General features: G+C 35.8%; 1 protein-coding gene across 1 annotated transcript; it reads left to right on the top strand.

Moving 5' to 3' along the window:
* The first annotated feature begins 522 nt into the window (after positions 1 to 522).
* On the top strand, positions 523 to 18,416 carry LOC143559823 (uncharacterized). Its single transcript, XM_077048284.1, has 3 exons — positions 523 to 540; positions 16,341 to 18,083; positions 18,131 to 18,416. Exons 1-2 carry the CDS (start codon positions 523 to 525, stop codon positions 17,919 to 17,921), a joined length of 1,599 nt encoding a protein of 532 aa, XP_076904399.1. The 3' UTR covers positions 17,922 to 18,083; positions 18,131 to 18,416.
* Positions 18,417 to 19,877: the final 1,461 nt, after the last annotated feature.

Genomic DNA, 19,877 nt, shown 5'->3' with positions numbered 1-19,877 from the left:
ACGCTTATAATATTTGGAATTTGGGTTTTCTAAATATTTACATATTTGTGTTAAATTAATTATATAGATAATTTATATTTTGAGAGATGTTATTTAAATTGGTTAAATAACATATTGCATATTACTTATGTTATATATATATATATCATAAACATTATAAGTAAATAAATTGTAAGTAATAAAAGGGGATTTGAATTTTGGGTGGGAAAAACCTTTTCCCTCTTCTCTCACATCCTAAGGTTGTGTTTTGATAGCATGTATTTCGTATATGGGTCTGGGCATTGGGTTTAACATAAATGGGTTTATGTGTAAGGTAATAACAAGATTTAAAACTTTATTTCCGCCGCGTTTTCTTTAATAAATGGTTATTTTGGACTTTGATAATCTAGCTAAACACAACATCATTATCATTATCTTCACCATCAGAATCCTCATTATCACTTTCAACATCATCTTCCCCTTCTTCCTCCTTTGAGCTAAACTCAGGCACTGGCATTATCTCCAAATCGTGGTTCAGTAACCATGGTAAAATCTCAAATTGTATGTTGGAGTTAAATATGTTTGCTCTTCCTGGATTTGCAATTCTTCTTTAAGTGTCAGGATTTTGCAGCAGATGAGTAGTGCCAGTTAAAGGTAAACCTTGTAGTTCCCTTTTAAAGATTATCTATAAGAATATGGGGTATTGCAGGAATCTATCCACCTCTGCCTTCTTCAAATTTCCCACCATTCCTTCAAAAACCATCTTTGAAAAATTAAACGGAATATCATATATAATACCCACAGTGGCATTTGCTAAATCACGACTCATCAGAGTCCATGAGCCTTTTCTTGGAGCAAACCCTTGTATCACATGGTAAATTAAGAATCTGTACAGCATAGGGAACATTCCCTTTTGAAATTGCCCATCGTGTAAAGTGCCCTGATATCCCATCGTCTGTTCAAATATCCTCATCAGGTGAGCTGTATTAAAGTTTATTGGGTTATGATCATCACCATTTAACTGCAAGCACCGTCTTATCATTCTTTCTGTCACATGTATTTCATGGCTTGCAATAGTTTCTTCGATTCTTCGACCATTTATGTCATCAACAAGTCTTACAGAGCGCCAGAAATCAAGTGAATGATTTCTATAGATGATTGGGCACTCAGTGAAAGCAAAGCTAACATTGGATCTGGCCATCCAGGTAATCATCCTTGACACAGGCTCATTATCAAGTGTGACTTGGAACAGTGCACACATATTGTGTTTCTTTTCAAAGGCATACTTAGGTTGAACTTCTTCTTCTGCCATATCTGATCAACACAATCAAACATATTCAAAGTGAAATTAGTCATAAAGTTCACTACTTTAAGTACTTTCAGGTTACAAAAATGAAGAAGAAAGAGAGAAAAATCATCAAGAACCTGTTATTCGACAAGTTTATTACCTAAACACAAACACAGAGTATTAGTAATCAAATACATAATCAAAGCCCATTATAGTCTAATCCTGATCGGAAAACACATTATTATTGATTACCAAGTCAGAATTAGAGGGTTGATTAAAGTTAGGGTTTGGATTAGAAACGAATGTGATAAGTCGGTTTTATGTTTCTTTGTGATTAAGCAGTTGCAGTGGAAGGAGAGAGAGGGAAAAGTAATGTTTAATAATATTTCTAACTCCCTCTTATATATCTGTTGAAAGTGGGTTTTAAATGCTTTTCGTCATTTTGTGAGTTATTAGCTGTCAAACAGTAACATTATCCACTTGATATTTTTAAAAAACATTTGTAAAAACATACAACTCTTTATCATTTAGGTTTAGCAAACATTACTCGAAAAGTTTAATCTTTGCAAAGTCTACTAGGTATACTTCCACTTACACAAAGCTTACCCGATAAAAATATCAAACCTTGCTTGGTAAAATTGTTGTCATTTAAAATTTACAAAGTTTGCCCGATCCCTTCCACTCACAAACCTAGCTTGGTCAAGCTAAGTCATTTAAAGTCAAGACATTATGAAGAAAGTTTACCCGAAATACCAGATTTCTTGAGAACTTAATCACAAGGTAAATAATCAAGTATAAAATATCAAATAAACATCCTTTCTAGGAATCAATTAAGATACCCGTATACATTTCTTAAATTTAAACTAGAAAGCTTAATCTAGCATAAACCCTATCAGAATAAGAAACACATTCAATCAATCATACTTGGTTGCACAGTGCCCGAACAACCTTCTTATGCAAAGTATACCCGAATAACCTTCCTAGAGTACAAAGTGTGCCCGAAAAAGAGCTTCTAGCAGACAGTGTACTTAGAAAGTCAAGTTTTGAAATTACCAAGTATATTGAGGGAATAAAAGTGTACCCGAAATATAAAGTGTGCCCAGAAAACAAGGTTTGCCCGGAAACACTTGTAATTTCAAAGAAAACATATTCAAACAAATCACAAAGCTTACTCGGTGTACTAATCTAAGTTCATAAAGTTTGCTTGAAATAAAAATCAGCATATAAAATGCAAAGCTTGCCCGGAACAAGAATTTCTAGTTAAAAGCTAGATATAACACATAATCATCTCAGGACTTCAAGCTTGCTCGGGAAATTAGTACAATAGTGTACCCTACCCGGAAAGTGAAAACACTTCAAAGCATGCCCGAAAATAACTTAGCCAAAAATGACTAAACTTGCCCAGAAAGGTCATAAAGCATCAAACCTTACCCGAAAATACATATTCAACTATTTTGTGTTCAGGAAGGTTAGGAAACATCAAACCTTACCCGAAAATACATATTCAAACCTTTTTTGGCAAAATGCAACACTTTTTGACTTAAACCACTTGTCAAAATATATATATATTTTTTTATTAAAGATCATAGTTTAAGAGCAAATGGTGCATTTAGAGATCTAATTTCAGTTGTATTTCTCTTCAAAATAGTTTCTTCTATTTTCTGAAAAGATCTCAAGAATGGGATCATATTGACTAAGTAGTTTTCTCAATACTTCATTCTCAGCATTATTATGACAACATAGAGAGGTTAACAACAGGTATTAACTTAGCATGAATTTCATCTCTTTGGTGATATGATTAAGGTTCATTTAGTAGCTTAATGCATTAATGGTCAAAACTGTGCTATGATGCCTTATATCTCTTCTCAAAGCTTATTTGGCTTTCCCCATATCACCCCAATTTGACTCCAACCTCCTGTATTTGGTCAAAAATTATTTTTGTATGACAGAACCTATTGGATCTTTTTGTATTTTTTTTAATATTCAAGCATTTATAGAGGTTGAACGTTCGACTTACTATTAAATAATATGCCTTTCATTCAAGATGAGACAGATTTTGTCAACATCTTTGTAGTTCTTGTTGTAACCATCTTGTTTGATAAAATATTTAAAACACTTATCAACTTTTGGTTGATTTATTCATTCTTCCAGTTGTTTTTGATATTTTCTCAAATTTTTCTTAAAGCATGTCCTTTGTCATATCTAAAGATATTTCAATTTTGGTTGACCAAATAACAACAGGCTTGTATATGACTCAGTAATCACTTTTCTGCCTATCATTTGGGGAGATTTATCTTGAGACATGCAAAGACAACTATATATCTCCACATAAAGATTAGCATATTCATTATGTTTATATCACCTTAGATTTTACACATCATAGGAAAGCAACCATACATGTTAATGACTATAGTAAGGTCCTTTCAGCCTATTAAATCCATATGATTGGCTAAGTAGTCAATGTACTATCATTTCCCATCATAAGTTCAGTTTAATATTCAATCACCCCAATTTCTCTTAATTGGCAGGTAAATGGCTATCATGTTTGATCATAAGTGGTGAACAGGACCAAACATACATGTGAATATATGTCCTTTCAAAGTCAGAGCTATTGACATAGTTTTAAGTGAAGGAATAAGAAGCAAGTCATAATTGCCCCAAATGCATTCAGTTTTCAGGTCAATGGCTATCCTTTGAATCTGTAGAGATTTTAGGACCAAACATACACAAGTGTATGTCCTTCCAACTGGGCAAATTACTCAATTTTCAGCAAAAATAATTACTTGAGTCTTTTCTTTAAAAATCCTGCTTTTAAGCTTCTTTAAAGCTTGAACTGAATAATCTTATCATATCTCTGCACCATTAAACAACTTGCTCATGTTTTGACCAAAATAAAGTGTTTATGCAAAATTCATTAGAAAATTCATTTAATCATTTAATTTTGACATAAGACTCATTTTGACACAAACAGTTGTCACACATACACAAATCTTAATCAAACGTAATATCATCAAGATAAGTAGACAGTACTAAAATTCAAGGTCTATCCTATCTTAAAAACATCAGAAGATCAGATAAAGCACATAATCAAGCAATTAAGTAGTGATGTCAGATAAGCTTATATTAACAAGTAATTCATAACAAGAACACTCATCCTATCATCACAAACACACGTCAACTAATGAACATGTAAAAACATCAATCATATCAAAACTTTGCACTCATAATCAGTTAAAGCACATATCAGTCAACATATCTAGTAACATAATCAAGCATGTTCACTTAACATTCATTATGTGTAACCTCTAACAATATAATCAGTTAACACATAGAGGTACACAACTAGGCACATATCCTGTTAGTGCACGAAATGGTTGTCCATAGCATTCGAATAAGTTATACATAGTCTAGATTGTTTATTTATTGTAAATGGCCCATTCGCTATGGTTTGTATAGCGAATGAGGTCCATTCGTTATATGCTAGGCTAGTTCGTTAAGGTATAAGCTCATTCGTTATGGTAGCATAACGAATGAGAACTGGTTCGTTATGTGATTAGCCTAAACATAGCGTATTAGGCTTATGTTAACGAATGGGAGTGTGCAGCCTATATATAGGATGCTCCTATTCATAATTATGGGAGATCACACATATGAGAGGTGTGAGGTCCTAGATCTATGTTATATTCTCTCTAAGTTATGTATTTATCCACCATAATATATTCTCTGCATATTTATCAATAAACTATATATTTAACGTATCTTAGATTCGTATTGTATAATCGATGTATCATAGCGGCTAGATCCGTAACGGGTTTCTACAGTGGTATTATCTGTTAGTGCACGGTTTTGCGTCTTGAGTCTTTGTATTTATCGTTAACGTTTTATTTATGTTTAATGTAATAAATAGTTTGTTTATTAACTAGTTCGTTAAGTTATAGGCTAGTTCGCTAATGTTAGCGAACTAGACTGTTAATGTATTCCCTCCTGATTCGTTAGGGGATGTTAACGAATCAGGGGGTGTTTTGCTAATTTAATGTATGTAACGAAGGGGAGGCTGGTTCGCTAGGGGATGTTAGCGAACCAGATCACCTTCTATTTATAGTGAACTCCTGTTCATGTTTTGAGAGTTTTTGAGTGTTAATTAACGAATGGCTGTCCAATCTCTCTCTCTCAAGCTTCACACTAATCTTATACAAACAACAATACTAATATATTGATAATAGATACACATATATAACACTGAATCAATGTTAATTATGAGCTAGATCCTTAATCGTATTAATAGTATAAACACAGATCTGGGATCTGTTAGTAGTTATTGTTATTTATACGAGTCATCGGGTTCCAACAAGTGGTATCAGAGCTGTTGGTGCTCATACACTTGAATTGGTTTGATATTGTTATCGTTTTTATTAATTTTTCTGTTTAAGCGTTTTTGAATCGATTTATGGTTGGATTGGACTGGTTTTGAGATGGTTAAGGTATTGGAGAGGTTTGGTTAAGTGGAATTGAGGTTTGATTTGGATTTGTGTGTTTTGGTTATGTTTTCGGTTTATGTCCGAAACAAAGTATTGTTATTGGTTAAATTGGTTGAGTAATTGAAATCGTTTGGTCATGAGGTTGTGTGTACTGGATTCGGAATTAGATTACGAGGAGTTTGATAGGTAATTTGTGCAATTTGGTTGTGTAATGAGGTAGTATTACGAATTTGACAATTCTGGGTTTCTGAGTTGATCTTCATAATTTCTGGAAAAACACTTTGAATTTTTGAAGATTTGAAGATGATCATGATTCGTTATCATCTTCTCGGTGATTCGTTAGATGTTTCATTGTGATTCGTTATCTGAATTTGTCAATTCGTTACCCATTTAGAGTAGTTCGCTAGTCAGTTCGTTATAGTAGCTGATTCGCCTGATCTAATTCGTGGTTTAATTCGTGTGACACGCGTCCAACTTGGGATTTGTGTCTTAACAACCTTTGCCACGTGGCATAAGGTATCAGAGTTTGTTACAAACGGTTGTAACATCCTGATTCGTTATAGGTGATTCGCTATCAACTGTAGCTGATTCGTTATCTTATTTCGCTAAGCATTCCTTAGTGATTCGTTACTGATTATCATCTGATTCGCTAAACTAATCCTTTGTGATTCGTTTGGTCAATTCGTTAAGTTGACTAGTGATTCGCTAAACCTTCATCTCATTCGTTATCTGTTTCGCCATTTGGTCAATCTTAACCTTGTTAAGAGTTGATTCGTTAAACACTGTTCATAGTTCGGTATAACTGTTCACAGATTGTTAAATTTTATTTGTTACACCCTTTAAATTTTTGAAACTTTTCAAAGATGGCCGGTATGTATGCATTAGCGTCTCAAAACATGTTAATGCAACAGATGTTGTAACTTGATACCGAGATAGGTTCGCATTCTAAATGTCCAAGATTGATGAAGTTCAGTGACTTTGCCAAGTGGGAACCTCGGTTTCATGCACATTTGGGATCTGTTCATCCTGATTGCTCTTACTTTCTTGATGAAGTTTATGTGGCACCAATGATTGGTGATGATACTATTGGGTATACTCCTAAAGTTGTTTCTCAATACTCACAAGAAGAGAAGAAAGCTTTAGAAATCGAGATAAAATCCTATTCTACTCTGACTATGGCATTACCAGAAAATATCTTTCATCAATTTGGTAGTATCAAGAGATGTGCGTATTATTTCAACATCTGCGTATGAGAAGCATGGGAAACACAACTGAGAGTAAGAAAGTGATGCTCAAGTTTCAGTTTCGAAACTTTAATCTATTGAAGGGAGAAACAGTTGAAGAGATGACTACAAGATTTAGTCATTTAATTGCTGAAATGGACAAGATGAAAACGGAAATTTCTGAAAGGGATACAATTGACACTATTAAAAGTGTGCTTCCAAGTTCTTACTCAACATTTCTAATGGTTTTGAAAGAGAATGACTATTTTGTGAATGAAGACTTGACGGCACTTGAATTTCTACAAAAGATCGAAGCTAGAGAATACGATCTTAAGTGTCAAATATCCTCCAAAGAAAATCAAGATCCAGCTTTCTATGGTGGAAGTATGCCTCTTAGTTCAACGATCTCTAATCACTGCTTTTCTTACTCATGCTGCAAGTGAACAAGAATCAACTATGTTAAATGATCCAAAAGTTTGTTTCTACTATACTGGTAATTCGGGTGGTTCTGGAAGTTCACCAAATACAAATCCATTTGCTACACCACCTAGTGTTAATATGAAGGAAGCTGAGCAAAACTTTGCTTTTCTGACAGCTTTTATGTCTTCATATGAAAACTTAGTGAGTAGTAAGATTGCCACAAGTGATTTAACAGATGAGGACTATGATCAGATAGATCCAGATGATCTAGAAATCATGGATTTAAAATGGAACATGGCTATGATCGTCCGTAAAGTTAAAAGATTCATGCAGAGAACTGAAAAAGATCTTCCAGCTTTAAACAAGAAGTTGGGTTTTGACAAATTAAAAGTAAAGTGTTATAATTGTCAAGAATTTGGGCATTTCGCAAAGGAATTTGACAAACCAAGGAAAGAATACACTGGTCCTCGTGGTCAAAGTCAAAATGCTTCTACACCAAGAGGAAGTGATGCTGAAAAGAAACCATCTTCTTCTACAACACAAGTAATGTTAGCAGATGGAACCAACTGGTCACAACGGTTACTATGCAATGATGTTCAAGAAAATTTGGCTATGTTTGGGTTACATAAAGATTGTCAAGATGCAACTGGTAGTGAGATGTCTTCCGATAATGATTCTGGATCTGATTCTGACGACTCTAGCGAACCAATGTTTGCTTGCATGGCCAAGATTAACGAGGTTAGTAATTCTATTTCTGCTACTTCATCTGTTAAAGCATCATGTGTTAACTGTGAAACTATCAAATCTAAGTTAGAAGCTTTGAAAAACCAAAATGATAGTCTTATACAAGAAATTGCTTCTCTGAAAGATACTTATCGACAATCTCTTGAATCTCAAATGAGATCTCGAGAAAAGATTGAAGCATTGTCGACAGGTAACCATGATCTCAAAGCCGAATTATCTTTGAAAATGACCATTAATGACCAAAAGTTTCAAGAAATATTGAAACATCGTTCTAAGATAACTGAGCTTGAGAATGAGGTTCTTGAGTTGAAGAATTGGGTAAATTTCAAAATTCTTCGTTTTTGTTGAATGAAATTATTGAAGTTTCTGGAAAACGAAAGGACTCTAAGAAAGGTATAGGTTTTGTAGAAATTCCTCCATCATTTCACAATGATTATAAAATAAATCATTTTGCCAAAAAGGAAGAAGAGGTAATTTTGAAAGAACCTGTGATTTCAGAAAATGTTAAATCTGAAAATGTTAAAACCCAAGTTGCTCCTCAAAAATCTCATGTTCAAAGCAAAAAGGTGTTTGTTGAACAAGATGACAAGGTTATTATTGAGGTTGTGTTTGAACCCGATATTATACACAAGAATTAGAACATTCCTAGTTCTAATCACATTCTATGCGAGCCTCACGAATTTGAGGAAGCAGTGTATGGTTCACACAAACCTCAAGTGAAAAAGGAAAATCCGATGAAAGTGAACTCTGTGAAGGCAAAGAAGTCAGAAAAACCGAAAATTTCTGATGAGGATTTAATGCGTTTCATTAATCCTTCTAGTTCTAAGCCATCTGCTGCTAGAGTTTTTAAGTTAAAGGGAATGGATACGATGTTCACTGAAAAAGATATTCCAATAAGTATTATCAAACCTGAACTTATTGAGAGTCTTTTTGTCAATGAAACTTCAAAAATTCAAGAACTTGAACGTGTGTATGCTCAAGCAAAAACATCAGTTCAATCTGACCCATTGACTAAGGCAAAACAACTTTTAAAACAAGCTAAGAAAATTAACTTTGTGAAGTCAACTGGGACAGATACACTAAAAAGTTTTTCGAACTGTTCTAATTTAGATTTTTACTTAAAGAAGAAATCTGAATTATCTGATGAGTTTGCTAAGAGCATGACTAAAAATGTGAGTCATCATCAAACTTTTGGGTCATTCATTCCAAATACCTCGCAACAACATCGTGTAAACATGCGAAGTTGTTTCTTGTGCGGTTAACTTGGTCATGTTGTGAGGGATTGTAGTCAGAAGTATCAGCAGAATCTTCATCCTTTTATCAAGGACCATTCCAAACCGGTTCCTGTGGTAAAGGAGATTTTGAAACGACCTATGTCGTATGCTGATGATACTCATATTATGTTCTCTAATGTGAATCCTCGTAAGGTGGTTCATGTTAATGAGACTCATGGTCAAGTTAAATCCAAGATTGTTCCAACTGCTCCTTTGTGTAAGAATGAAAATTCAAATGTGGTTCAGGCAGCGTATCTAAGACGAAAGTCAAAGAAACCTGCAACTTATTCACAAGTTGCTGAACAACAAATGAATGCAAGTAAAGTTAATTTTTCCCAAGAAAACCAAGAGGTGCCCAAGACCGAGGCCTGGGCTGCCTTTTTGAATTAATCACTTTCATTTGTGTGTAGGTTTCATCCAAGACCATCTCTGGTGAAAACTGGATCATGGATAGCGGATGTTCTAGTCATATCACTGGGAATCTCGACCTATTAACCAACGTAAGAAATATTGAAGGGGGTTATGTAGCGTTTGCTGGGAATTCTGGGGGCATGATCACACAAGAGGGTGAAGTTTCAAATGGTCACATTACGTTTGAGAAAGTGAATTATTGCGACAAAGTTGCTCATAACTTATTGAGTGTATCGCAGATTTGTGATAAAAAGTACACCACGATATTTACTTACAAAGAATGTCTTATCTTGAAACCGGGTTATGTTATTCCCGAGGACATGGTTGTCATGCGATCACCACGATCAAATGACATTTATGTGTTAAATATGAGTTCTAAGGTATCCACATCGATCGAAACATGTTTTGTCTCGAAAGCAACCGAGAAAGACTCGATTCTATGGCATCGAAGAATGGGTCACATACATGTCAAAAAGATGAATTATTTAATGGCAAATAACTTAGTTGAGGGTGTCTCGTTAAAGAATTTTAAGTTATCCGATCACTGCGTTGCATGCAAAAAGGGCAAGCAGAAGAAGAAGACACATCCCTCTATGTTATTGAATTCCATTGATTCTCCTCTTGAACGACTTCATATGGATTTGTTTGGTTCTGTGAATCGTGCAAGTATTTCTGGGGATTGGTATTGTCTTGTAGTGACTGATGATTATTCAAGATACTCTTGGGTGTTATTTATGCGTTCGAAGGATCAAACACCGGTTTAGGTACAAAACCTTATTACTAAGATCGAATCACTGTATAAACAAAAGGTGAGGAGAATCCGAAGTGATAATGGTACTGAATTCAAAAACACTATATTGGATTTCTTTTGTATTCAAAAGGGAATTCACCGAGAATATAGTGCACCTTATGTACCTCAACAAAACGGTGTTGCTGAACGGAAAAATGGAACTCTGATTGAAGCTACACGCACAATGCTCGCTGATTCTAAGCTTCCTGTCCACTTCTGGAATGAGGCAGTGAATACAGCTTGTTATACGCTTAATCGAGTTCTAACTGTGAAACGACTCAAGAAGACAAGCTACGATCTCTTAAATAATAGAAAACCTAATTTAAAGTACCTGGAACCATTTGGGTGTCCGTGTACAATGTTGAAGAAGGATTCGGGTAAATTTGAAGAAAAAGCTATCGAAGGGTATTTCTTGGGATATGCATCTCCAAAGAAAAGGGTTTTTAATTTCACATCTGGTTGTGTTGAAGAATGGTACCATGTGGACTTTCAAAAGTACACAACTCCTCCTCAAGGGAAAGGTCCAGACTGGATGTTTGACTACGATAGTTTATTTAATTCATTTACTCTTTCGACTGAACACATCGAAGAAGATCTGGTTCGAGCATACTTTGAAGATCATTTGACCATTCCAAGATTTTCAAGTTCTAATGATGTTGAAGCTTAACCAGATGCTCCAACTGAAGAACCTCAAGTTGTTTCTCCAGTTTTTGTTGATAATGTTTCTACTTCTTCTGATGATGATCAAGCTGAAGATCAAGTTATTGACCTTGACAGTGATAATGTTTCATCTCCCGAGTTAGGTGAACATTACACTAACTTATTTGATAAAGTTGTTGTTCCTGAAAATCCCACTCTTCGGATTCATGGATATCATCCACAGGAAAACATCATTGGAGAACTTGATGTGGGCGTTCGTACACATCATCAAGTTGCTTCGTCAAGTGATAATAACATATTGTGTGCTTACACTAACTTACATTCTTCGGGAATTGTAAATCTTGCTAAATTCTCTTGCTTTCTATCTCAAGTTGAGCCAACGACAGCTCGTAAGGCACTTGAAGATCCTTCTTGGGTAGAAGCTATGCAAGAAGAATTACAGCAATTTGCACGTTTGGGTGTTTGGGACTTAATAGACAAACCTGCTAGAGTCAAGAAAGCCATTCCGACTAAGTGGGTATTTTAATTGTAAGAAAGACGATCGAGGGGTGATTGTCAGAAACAAAGCACGTCTAGTGGTGCAAGTTTTTCATCCGCAAGAGGGTATTGATTACACAGAGGTATATGCTCCAGTTGCAAGATTAGAGCCGATTCGAATCTTCCTGGCATATGCAGCTTATAAGAATATCAAGGTCTATCAAATGGATGTTAAAAGTGCTTTTCTCAATGGTGAATTACACGAGGAAGTGTTTGTTTTACAGCCTCCTGGTTTTGAAGATCCTGATTATCCGGACCGTGTTTACTGATTAAACAAGGCCCTGTATGGTCTACATCAAGCCCCGAGAGCTTGGTATGGCACACACGCCGACCATCTGACTGATAATGGCTTCAAACGAGGGACTGTCGACTGCACTTTATTTCATAAAACTGTTGGTGACGATCTTCTCCGAGTCCAGATTTATGTCGACGATATTATTTTTGGGTCTACAAACAAAACATTGTGTAAGGAGTTCGAAAAGTCCATGCAAACAAAGTTCGAGATGAGCTCGATGGGAGAGATGAATTTCTTTTTAGGGTTGCAGGTTCACCAGTCTGCTCACGGAATTTTTATTCACCAGACTAAGTATGTGAACGACGTCTTGAGCCGATTCAAGATTTCTTCCGGAAAAATCCCCTCTACTCCTCTTTTAGCAGGGCACAATTTATCACCGGATGAATTGGAGGATTCCGTTTATCCTACCCTCTATCTTGCCATGATCGGTTCTTTAATGTATTTAATGGCTTCTCGCCCTGATATTATGTTTTCTGTTTTTCTTTGTGCTAGGTATCAAGCAAGTCCATGAGTGACTCACCAAGCTGCAGTCAAGAGAATTCTTTAGTATTTGAGGAGAAATCCAGACATCGGGTTGTGGTACCCCAAGGATGATACTTTTGATCTTACTGCCTATTCAGACTCGGACTATGGAGGTTGCAAGATCAACTTCAAATCAACGACTGCAGGATGTCAATTTTTAGGAAACCGGCTTGTTTCCTGGCAGTGTAAGAAGCAGACAACGGTCTCCACTTCAACCGCCGAAGCTGAGTATGTTTCAGCCTCGAGTTGCTGTTCCTAGGTTTTGTGGATACAACAACATCTTCGCGACTACGGTTTGAAGTTTCTTACTACTCCTATCCTGATTGATAATTCTGCTGCAATTTCTATCACAAAGAATCCCTTACAACATTCGAAAACAAAACATATCGAAATTCGATATCACTTTATACGGGATTGCTTTGAGAAGAAGTTGATTGACCTTGAGAAAGTACTTACTGACTTTTAGAAAGCCGATCTGTTTACTAAAGCTTTTGACAAAACGCATTTTAAATTTTTGCTTGATTTAAACGGATTGAAGACCCTCGCTGATATCCTTAAACAAGGATGACTATCTTTATTTTCTGTCATATTTTTCTTTTAAAATTTATTTTAGTTTTAGGGGGAGAAAATCTAGAAAATACAAAAAGAGTGTGTTTTTCCTTTGTATTGATAAAATCCAAAAAGATTAAAATTTCAAAATTCAAAAATATTGTGATTTCTGTTCTTTAATGTTTTTCTTTTAAATATTTAGAAAAACCAAAAACATTTTAAAATTTTGAAAAAACAAAAAGAATGTGATTTATGTTTGTACAGAAAAATCCAAAATTCCAAAAAGATTGTGAAATTTATTTTGTTTATAAGAAAATTGAAAAAGACAAAAATATTGTGTTTTTAAAGTTTGTATAGAGAAAAACCAAAAAGATTTTTACAGGCGTTTTTAGATTATTTTCTCGCTGAAAATTATGTCGGTTATTTAAGGTTGTGAAGCATGCTTGCATGTCTTGGTCCTATTATTCACATGTGAATTGATGGTTAGCCATTTATTTATAAACTTAAATTAACTGGGGCGATTAAATTTATCTTTTCTTTATTTTATGCTCCTCAAAATTTTGAGTTTTTGAAGCAAAAAGAGAACATGATAGTACATTGATTATCTTGACCCCAAATCCAGCAAAAAAAGTAAGCTTAAAAGACTGTGTGCTTAATTGCATTGGTGCATTGGTAGGTCTTAAAATAACGCAGTAGAGTAAAGTATGTGATATAAACATAAAGAAACGCCAAATTGAAAGGGGTGTTAGTCTCTAGTAAAAGTCTCGGTGAGGATGGCAGAAATGTAATAACCAGTCATACTCAAGCCTTATACTTGTTTGATCATCCAAAAATAAAATAAAGCAAATAACAAGCGTTAGGATTCTAGACACTGTGAGTCTTTATGTGGTTTAATCATCTGGGTATTCATAAGCATGAATATTTCACTCACTTTCTAGAGCAAACCCAAAGTCATTAAGCTTGATCACTGCTGTACTTAGTACAAACTTCCAAATTACTGACTTGATCAAAATCCGCTGTTAGTCATACATTTGTTCCTCCCTTGCGCGCGTCTTAATACCATTAAGAAACGGACCCCAGGGGATACAATGTATGTAAGCCGACAGATGGACTCGTGCATACTCACTCACAGTAAAGGAAACTTGAAGCATTGCTCAAAATTTCAAAATTGGTATCAAAATTTTTGATCAACAATATAATGGTTTAAGTCAAGTTAGGGTGATTTGGCAAAAATCAAATTAAGCTTGAACCGAGATTAGAGGCTGATAGTTTCTGATATTCTGTGCTTTAATTGAACAAATTAATCATAGCACAAAAATACTTGAATGTGTGTTATTAGATTTATGTGGATAACAATACCAATTACCGACTTATCGCCAGTCATAATATCGCTGAAATATATAACTGTGATGGAAGGACAATTTGGTCAATATGATTCTCTGCTCAAACTCGACAAAAATACAAAAATATGTACTGCTTTTGAAAAAAAAAATTTAGTTTCGGATATTTTTTCTTGTATATGCATTCTTTTATTTTTTATAAAATACCAAAAATATTTTATCTTGTTTTCTATACATTTTATTCAAAATATTTTAAGTTATGTTTCGTAAAAGTGAAACGTTTTTTAAAGTATTTAATTATCGGGATAAAAGTTTCTCGGTAATTTGTTTTAAGTTAACTCTATTTATTATTTAATTAATTTTTAATTATTTAAATTTAAAATTAAATAAATATTTTAATTTGTTAAAAGCTAATTCGTTATTTATGGATAACGAACTAGGTGATTCTTTAGCGAACTAACTTTTGGTTCGCTTACCTAATTCGCTTCCGCACTCTGTAACGAATCATCCCTTCGTTATGCATATTTAACGAATCACGCCACGAATCATATCTTGATTCGCTAATTTAATGTAACGAATCAGGAAGTGATTCGTTAACCTAAGTTAACGAATTAATTAACGAATGGGCTAATTCGCTAACGTTAATTCAAATGAATTGCCTACTTCGTGCCAGCTGTACCTAGGGTTGGGTGAAAGGTTATAAAAGACAAGAATAACGAACAGTCCTCCACTGTTCACCTTCTTCCTTCACCTTAAAGAAACCCTGTTCAAATTTCTCTGAAATCTCGACCTTCTTGTTTGGACATTTCAAGGATAGATTTGAATTTCTAAGGTATAGCCGATCATGGCGATCTAATGTTCGTCAAAAATGGCTAAGATTTGATAGTTAAATTATGAACTTTTAAGGGTTTAAGGGTTTCCGAGTTTATAAACCCCATTTATGTATAATTTATGTTAATAACTTGATGATTTAGATGGATGATTTAGATGCCATTGTGATCTGAATGTGATTTCGATACCCTTGGTGGACTCTAATCAACATTTGATTATTGTTTGCTGGGTTAATTATGTGTTCATGGTCTCGGTGTTTATGTTTAGTTAGTTTAACTTAGGTATTTAGAGATGTTGAGCCTCAATCTCATCGATCTTAGCTTATGAGCGTAATTCCGAGTACAACGAGATCATTATCTCGATGGTTCATCGATCTTAGTTTATAATGTTGACTGTTGTTGTTCTTCCTGATTTTGACCTTGACTATGCGAGTCAAAGAGAAAGTCTTAATTTTTGACCATTCGTTAATCTTAGCGAATTGGGACTGTTTCGTGTCCAATTCGTTAAGATCGTATACGAACTAGCTAAACGAATAAGATGTTACACGAATCAAATATGGATTCGCTTAAAATATAACGAACTTAAGTTTAGTTCTTCAAAATTAAATAAGTAATTCGCTATGTTCAGTTCGTTAAAGTATTTACTTGATAGCGAATCGCCTGATTCGTTATCTTATTGTAACGAATCAGTGTGATTCCCAACGAATGACATTTCATTTTTTTTATTTAATTATATTAACTAGATGTTCAATTAATTTAACTAAAGAATTTAAAACGTCTAATACTCGTAAATATATTAATTATACATATCCTTTGATTACGTATATACACCATCTATAGATATGTTGATATATTTTGATATCTCTTCTCATATTCGATTTTATTTATACAGTAAAACATGGCTGATCAAGAACAACAAAATCAACCACCACCAGAACAACCTCTACAGGATCAACAAGATCAACAAGCTGAAGTGATCTTATTGCCGTTTGATAAAAAGCACAACATTTGTGCTTATGTTGATCAAGATGTACCTGATTTGGAAACATTTGGAGATTTGTTGACTTTCTTACGACGATCTAAGATACACTATGCCATTACCGCTAGACCTAAGGTGTATCTAAGTATTATCAGACAGTTTTGGAACACGGCTGAATATGTTGAAGAAGATAAATCTATTAGAGCTACAATCAATCGAACTCCAATTACGATTGATGTTGTAGTCATTCGCCGAGTACTTCAATTTGATGATAATGATGACAACTCAAGTGAATTTGACAGACAGCTGGTTAGAGGCTTATTTAGACGCTTGAATTATGGGGGTGATATTCTTAGGTCTATGTTAAACAAGAACGGGTTGTGTGCACCATACAAGTATCTTCTCCATGTGTTACTTCATTGTATGAGTGGACGTCGGGGTGGATTTGATGAGTGTAGACTGAGTGTGCAGTCGGCCTTTGTTGCTTTGATTCTGAACAAGCCGTATAATTATTCAGAGTTAGTATTTGATCATTTGAAGGAACAGGTTCGGCAAACTCTTCAGTCGAAGAAATTCTTGATGTACCCTCGTTTCCTACAGCTTATTATTCAAGATTTGATTCCGAATTTGGATATCGATCAGACGAGAGTGAATGATGTACTTCATCAAGAACACATGACTGCTGACACCGTTCATCGAATGTTGACGTATAGAAAGGAGAAGCCAAAGGACAAACGGATGATTGGTCATATAATCAATCTGAATTATGAATGTCCTCCTAATGAATGCTGGATCCACGATGATCCGGATTCTGAGCGTGAAGGGGGAGAAGGTGGGAACGGTGATGGTGGAGATGACGATGGTGATAATGATGGGAATGATGGTGCTGGTGGAGCTGGTGAAATAGCTCTTAAAGAACAACAAGATGCGGTCGATGCTGCGTTAGCTGCCACCATTAAAGCTCAACTAGAAAGAAACCAAAAAGGGAAAGCGGTGGCAACTGGTGAGCCATCGAAAAAGAGACATGTTTCTGAAGGAGCTGGGGTGGTTATTGGAGTCCCACCACCACGTCAATCAACTCCTCAACGCTCGGCAGTGTCGCCCACTACTAGCACTCCGATGCTTACGTTGACAACGACGTTGGTGTCACATGAAAGACTTGGTCTTATTCCTCAAATGGCGTTAACCGAGATACCAAGGCCTCCTGCTGCACTGTCTACAGTTTCCCCAACCCCATCTATAAGACCTCCTCCTACAACTACAACTCCTCCTCCACCTCCGCCAAGTGATATCTCATTTATGAAAATTACTCGGCCTCAAGGACCTGTTCAACCTGTTCACCCGTCCGTATACAACTTGCCACCAGGTCGTCAAACTGAAATGCTATTGAATCTTCTCCACCTCTATGAAAATCAAATGGCAGCTGACCGTCAGAACCAGGAAAAGCTTATGGAGAATCAACGACGGATGATGGGGTACATTTCTTTCTGTCAAAAGGAAACTAAAGCCCTCCGTGAGATTGTTACGTCTCAAGGGGTGAAATTGAAAGAGCATGAGGAAATTATCCTACAACTGACGTGTAAAGATGATGCCCTGAAGTGACTCAAGAACGATGATGAGGATCCTGACGAGTCGGGTGCTGGGGGTGAGCCGAAACAAACTCACGGTTCATCTACTGGTGCTGGTACTAGTGGGGGTGAAGACTCGAGCCAACAGATTGTTATTTATCAAGATCCAACAGCTGCAAAGCCAATTGAAATGATTGTGGCTAATACGGTAATATTTGTAGATGGATCTGGGGTGGTGAAGAGTGTGGTGAATAGGGACGAGATACAGGTTGGTGAGTTTGTAGAAAGATCCTTGACACGGGAGCAGATTTCAATACTGCTTGGGCTGAATGACGATCAATTGAATGTGTTAGAGGCTGAGCCCGATGTTGAGGTTGTGAATGAAGAAGGGTTGGATGAGGATCCGTTGTTTATGAATACGGATTTTATTTATGAGAATGAGGACATTGAGATGGAGGATGTGACTGCTGATGATTACCCGGACTTGTATCAACACACGAACGTTGATCAAGGTGCTCTGGTATTTCAAAAAGAGGTGTTTAAAGAGACTGAGGATGAATTGGAAAAGGTTGAGCAGCGAACAGTACCCTCACTCAAAGAAGTGACTGATGAGGACGTAGAAAGATGGTTCAAATGTCATAAAGTGGGTAAAATTATCAGTGCTTATCGTTATGTAGATCAAGAAAGAAAAGATACTGCTGCTATTTGGGTTAAGGCTAATCAGGTGACTACCTTCAAGACCGTTTCAAAGGTACACTGTGATATTGTTTCATGGGCATATGATTCAGACCTTAAAGTATGTATAATCAAGTGGGAAAAGGGTGTCCAGTAATACGAGAAGATAATGGATGTTCTTACATTGCCGCGGTGGGATGTTCGTACCCTCGCGAGACATCCATTTATCAATCGTGGGGATTACCGAACAGCTGAGTGGTTTCACCAACACTTACTGTTTGAGGTCAATCATGGCTTCAAATTCTTCAAGCCCCAGGTCCCAAGACGTAAGCGCATTGACGAGATTGATCCGAGGACGGGCTGGAGGAAACTAGTCTTGAAGGTGAAGCTTCCAAAGACAATGAAGCAGGTTCATGTGAAAACAATGCCACAAGATATTTATCTGTCTTTCAACCGTTGGTACTATGACAATCGTACTGGCGAGGCCGTTATTGTTCGTGGTCGAGGACTGCAGACCGAGCTCATCAAGATAATCGACCCGATGTGGTTGGTTAATTTATCAGAGACCGACAATGACGTGCTCTTCAATAAGCAGATTTTGTTCGAGTGCTGTGAAGATTACGACCTGGCTATGCAATTCCAACGAGTTGTTCGTGTGTGTCATAAACATGGAATTCATAGTTGCAGAGACTGGCAGTCCAAGCGCTTCAAATAAGTTAAAGACAAAGAGCTCAAGACGAGGGGGTGTCTGTTAGTGCACGTTTTTGCGTCTTGAGTCTTTGTATTTATCGCTAACGTTTTATTTATGTTTAATGTAATAAATAGTTTGTTTATTAACTAGTTCGTTAAGTTATAGGCTAGTTCGCTAGGGAATGTTAGCAAACTAGACTGTTAATGTATTCCCTCCTGATTCGTTAGGGGATGTTAACGAATCAGGGGGTGTTTCGCTAATTTAATGTATGTAACGAAGGGGAGGCTGGTTCGCTAGGGGATGTTAGCGAACCAGATCACCTTCTATTTATAGTGAACTCCTGTTCACGTTTTGAGAGTTAATTAACGAATGGTTGTCCAATCTCTCTCTCTCAAGCTTCACACTAATCTTATACAAACACCAATACTAATATATTGATAATAGATACACATATATAACACTGAATCAATGTTAATTATGAGCTAGATCCTTAATCGTATTAATTGTATAAACACAGATCTGGGATCTGTTAGTAGTTATTGTTATTTATACGAGTCATCGGGTTCTAACACATTGTTGGTGCATAAATGTCAGTAGTTCATAGTCTAGTGTCTGTAATCGAGT

The sequence above is a fragment of the Bidens hawaiensis genome, unplaced genomic scaffold (genome assembly GCF_021521415.1).
Source record: "Bidens hawaiensis isolate Kalapana, Puna unplaced genomic scaffold, B.hawaiensis_p1.1 tig00001093_1, whole genome shotgun sequence".
NCBI lineage: Eukaryota > Viridiplantae > Streptophyta > Magnoliopsida > Asterales > Asteraceae > Bidens > Bidens hawaiensis.
The sequence above is the reverse complement of the archived record's forward strand: the minus strand, read 5'-3'. Positions and strand labels throughout refer to the sequence as shown.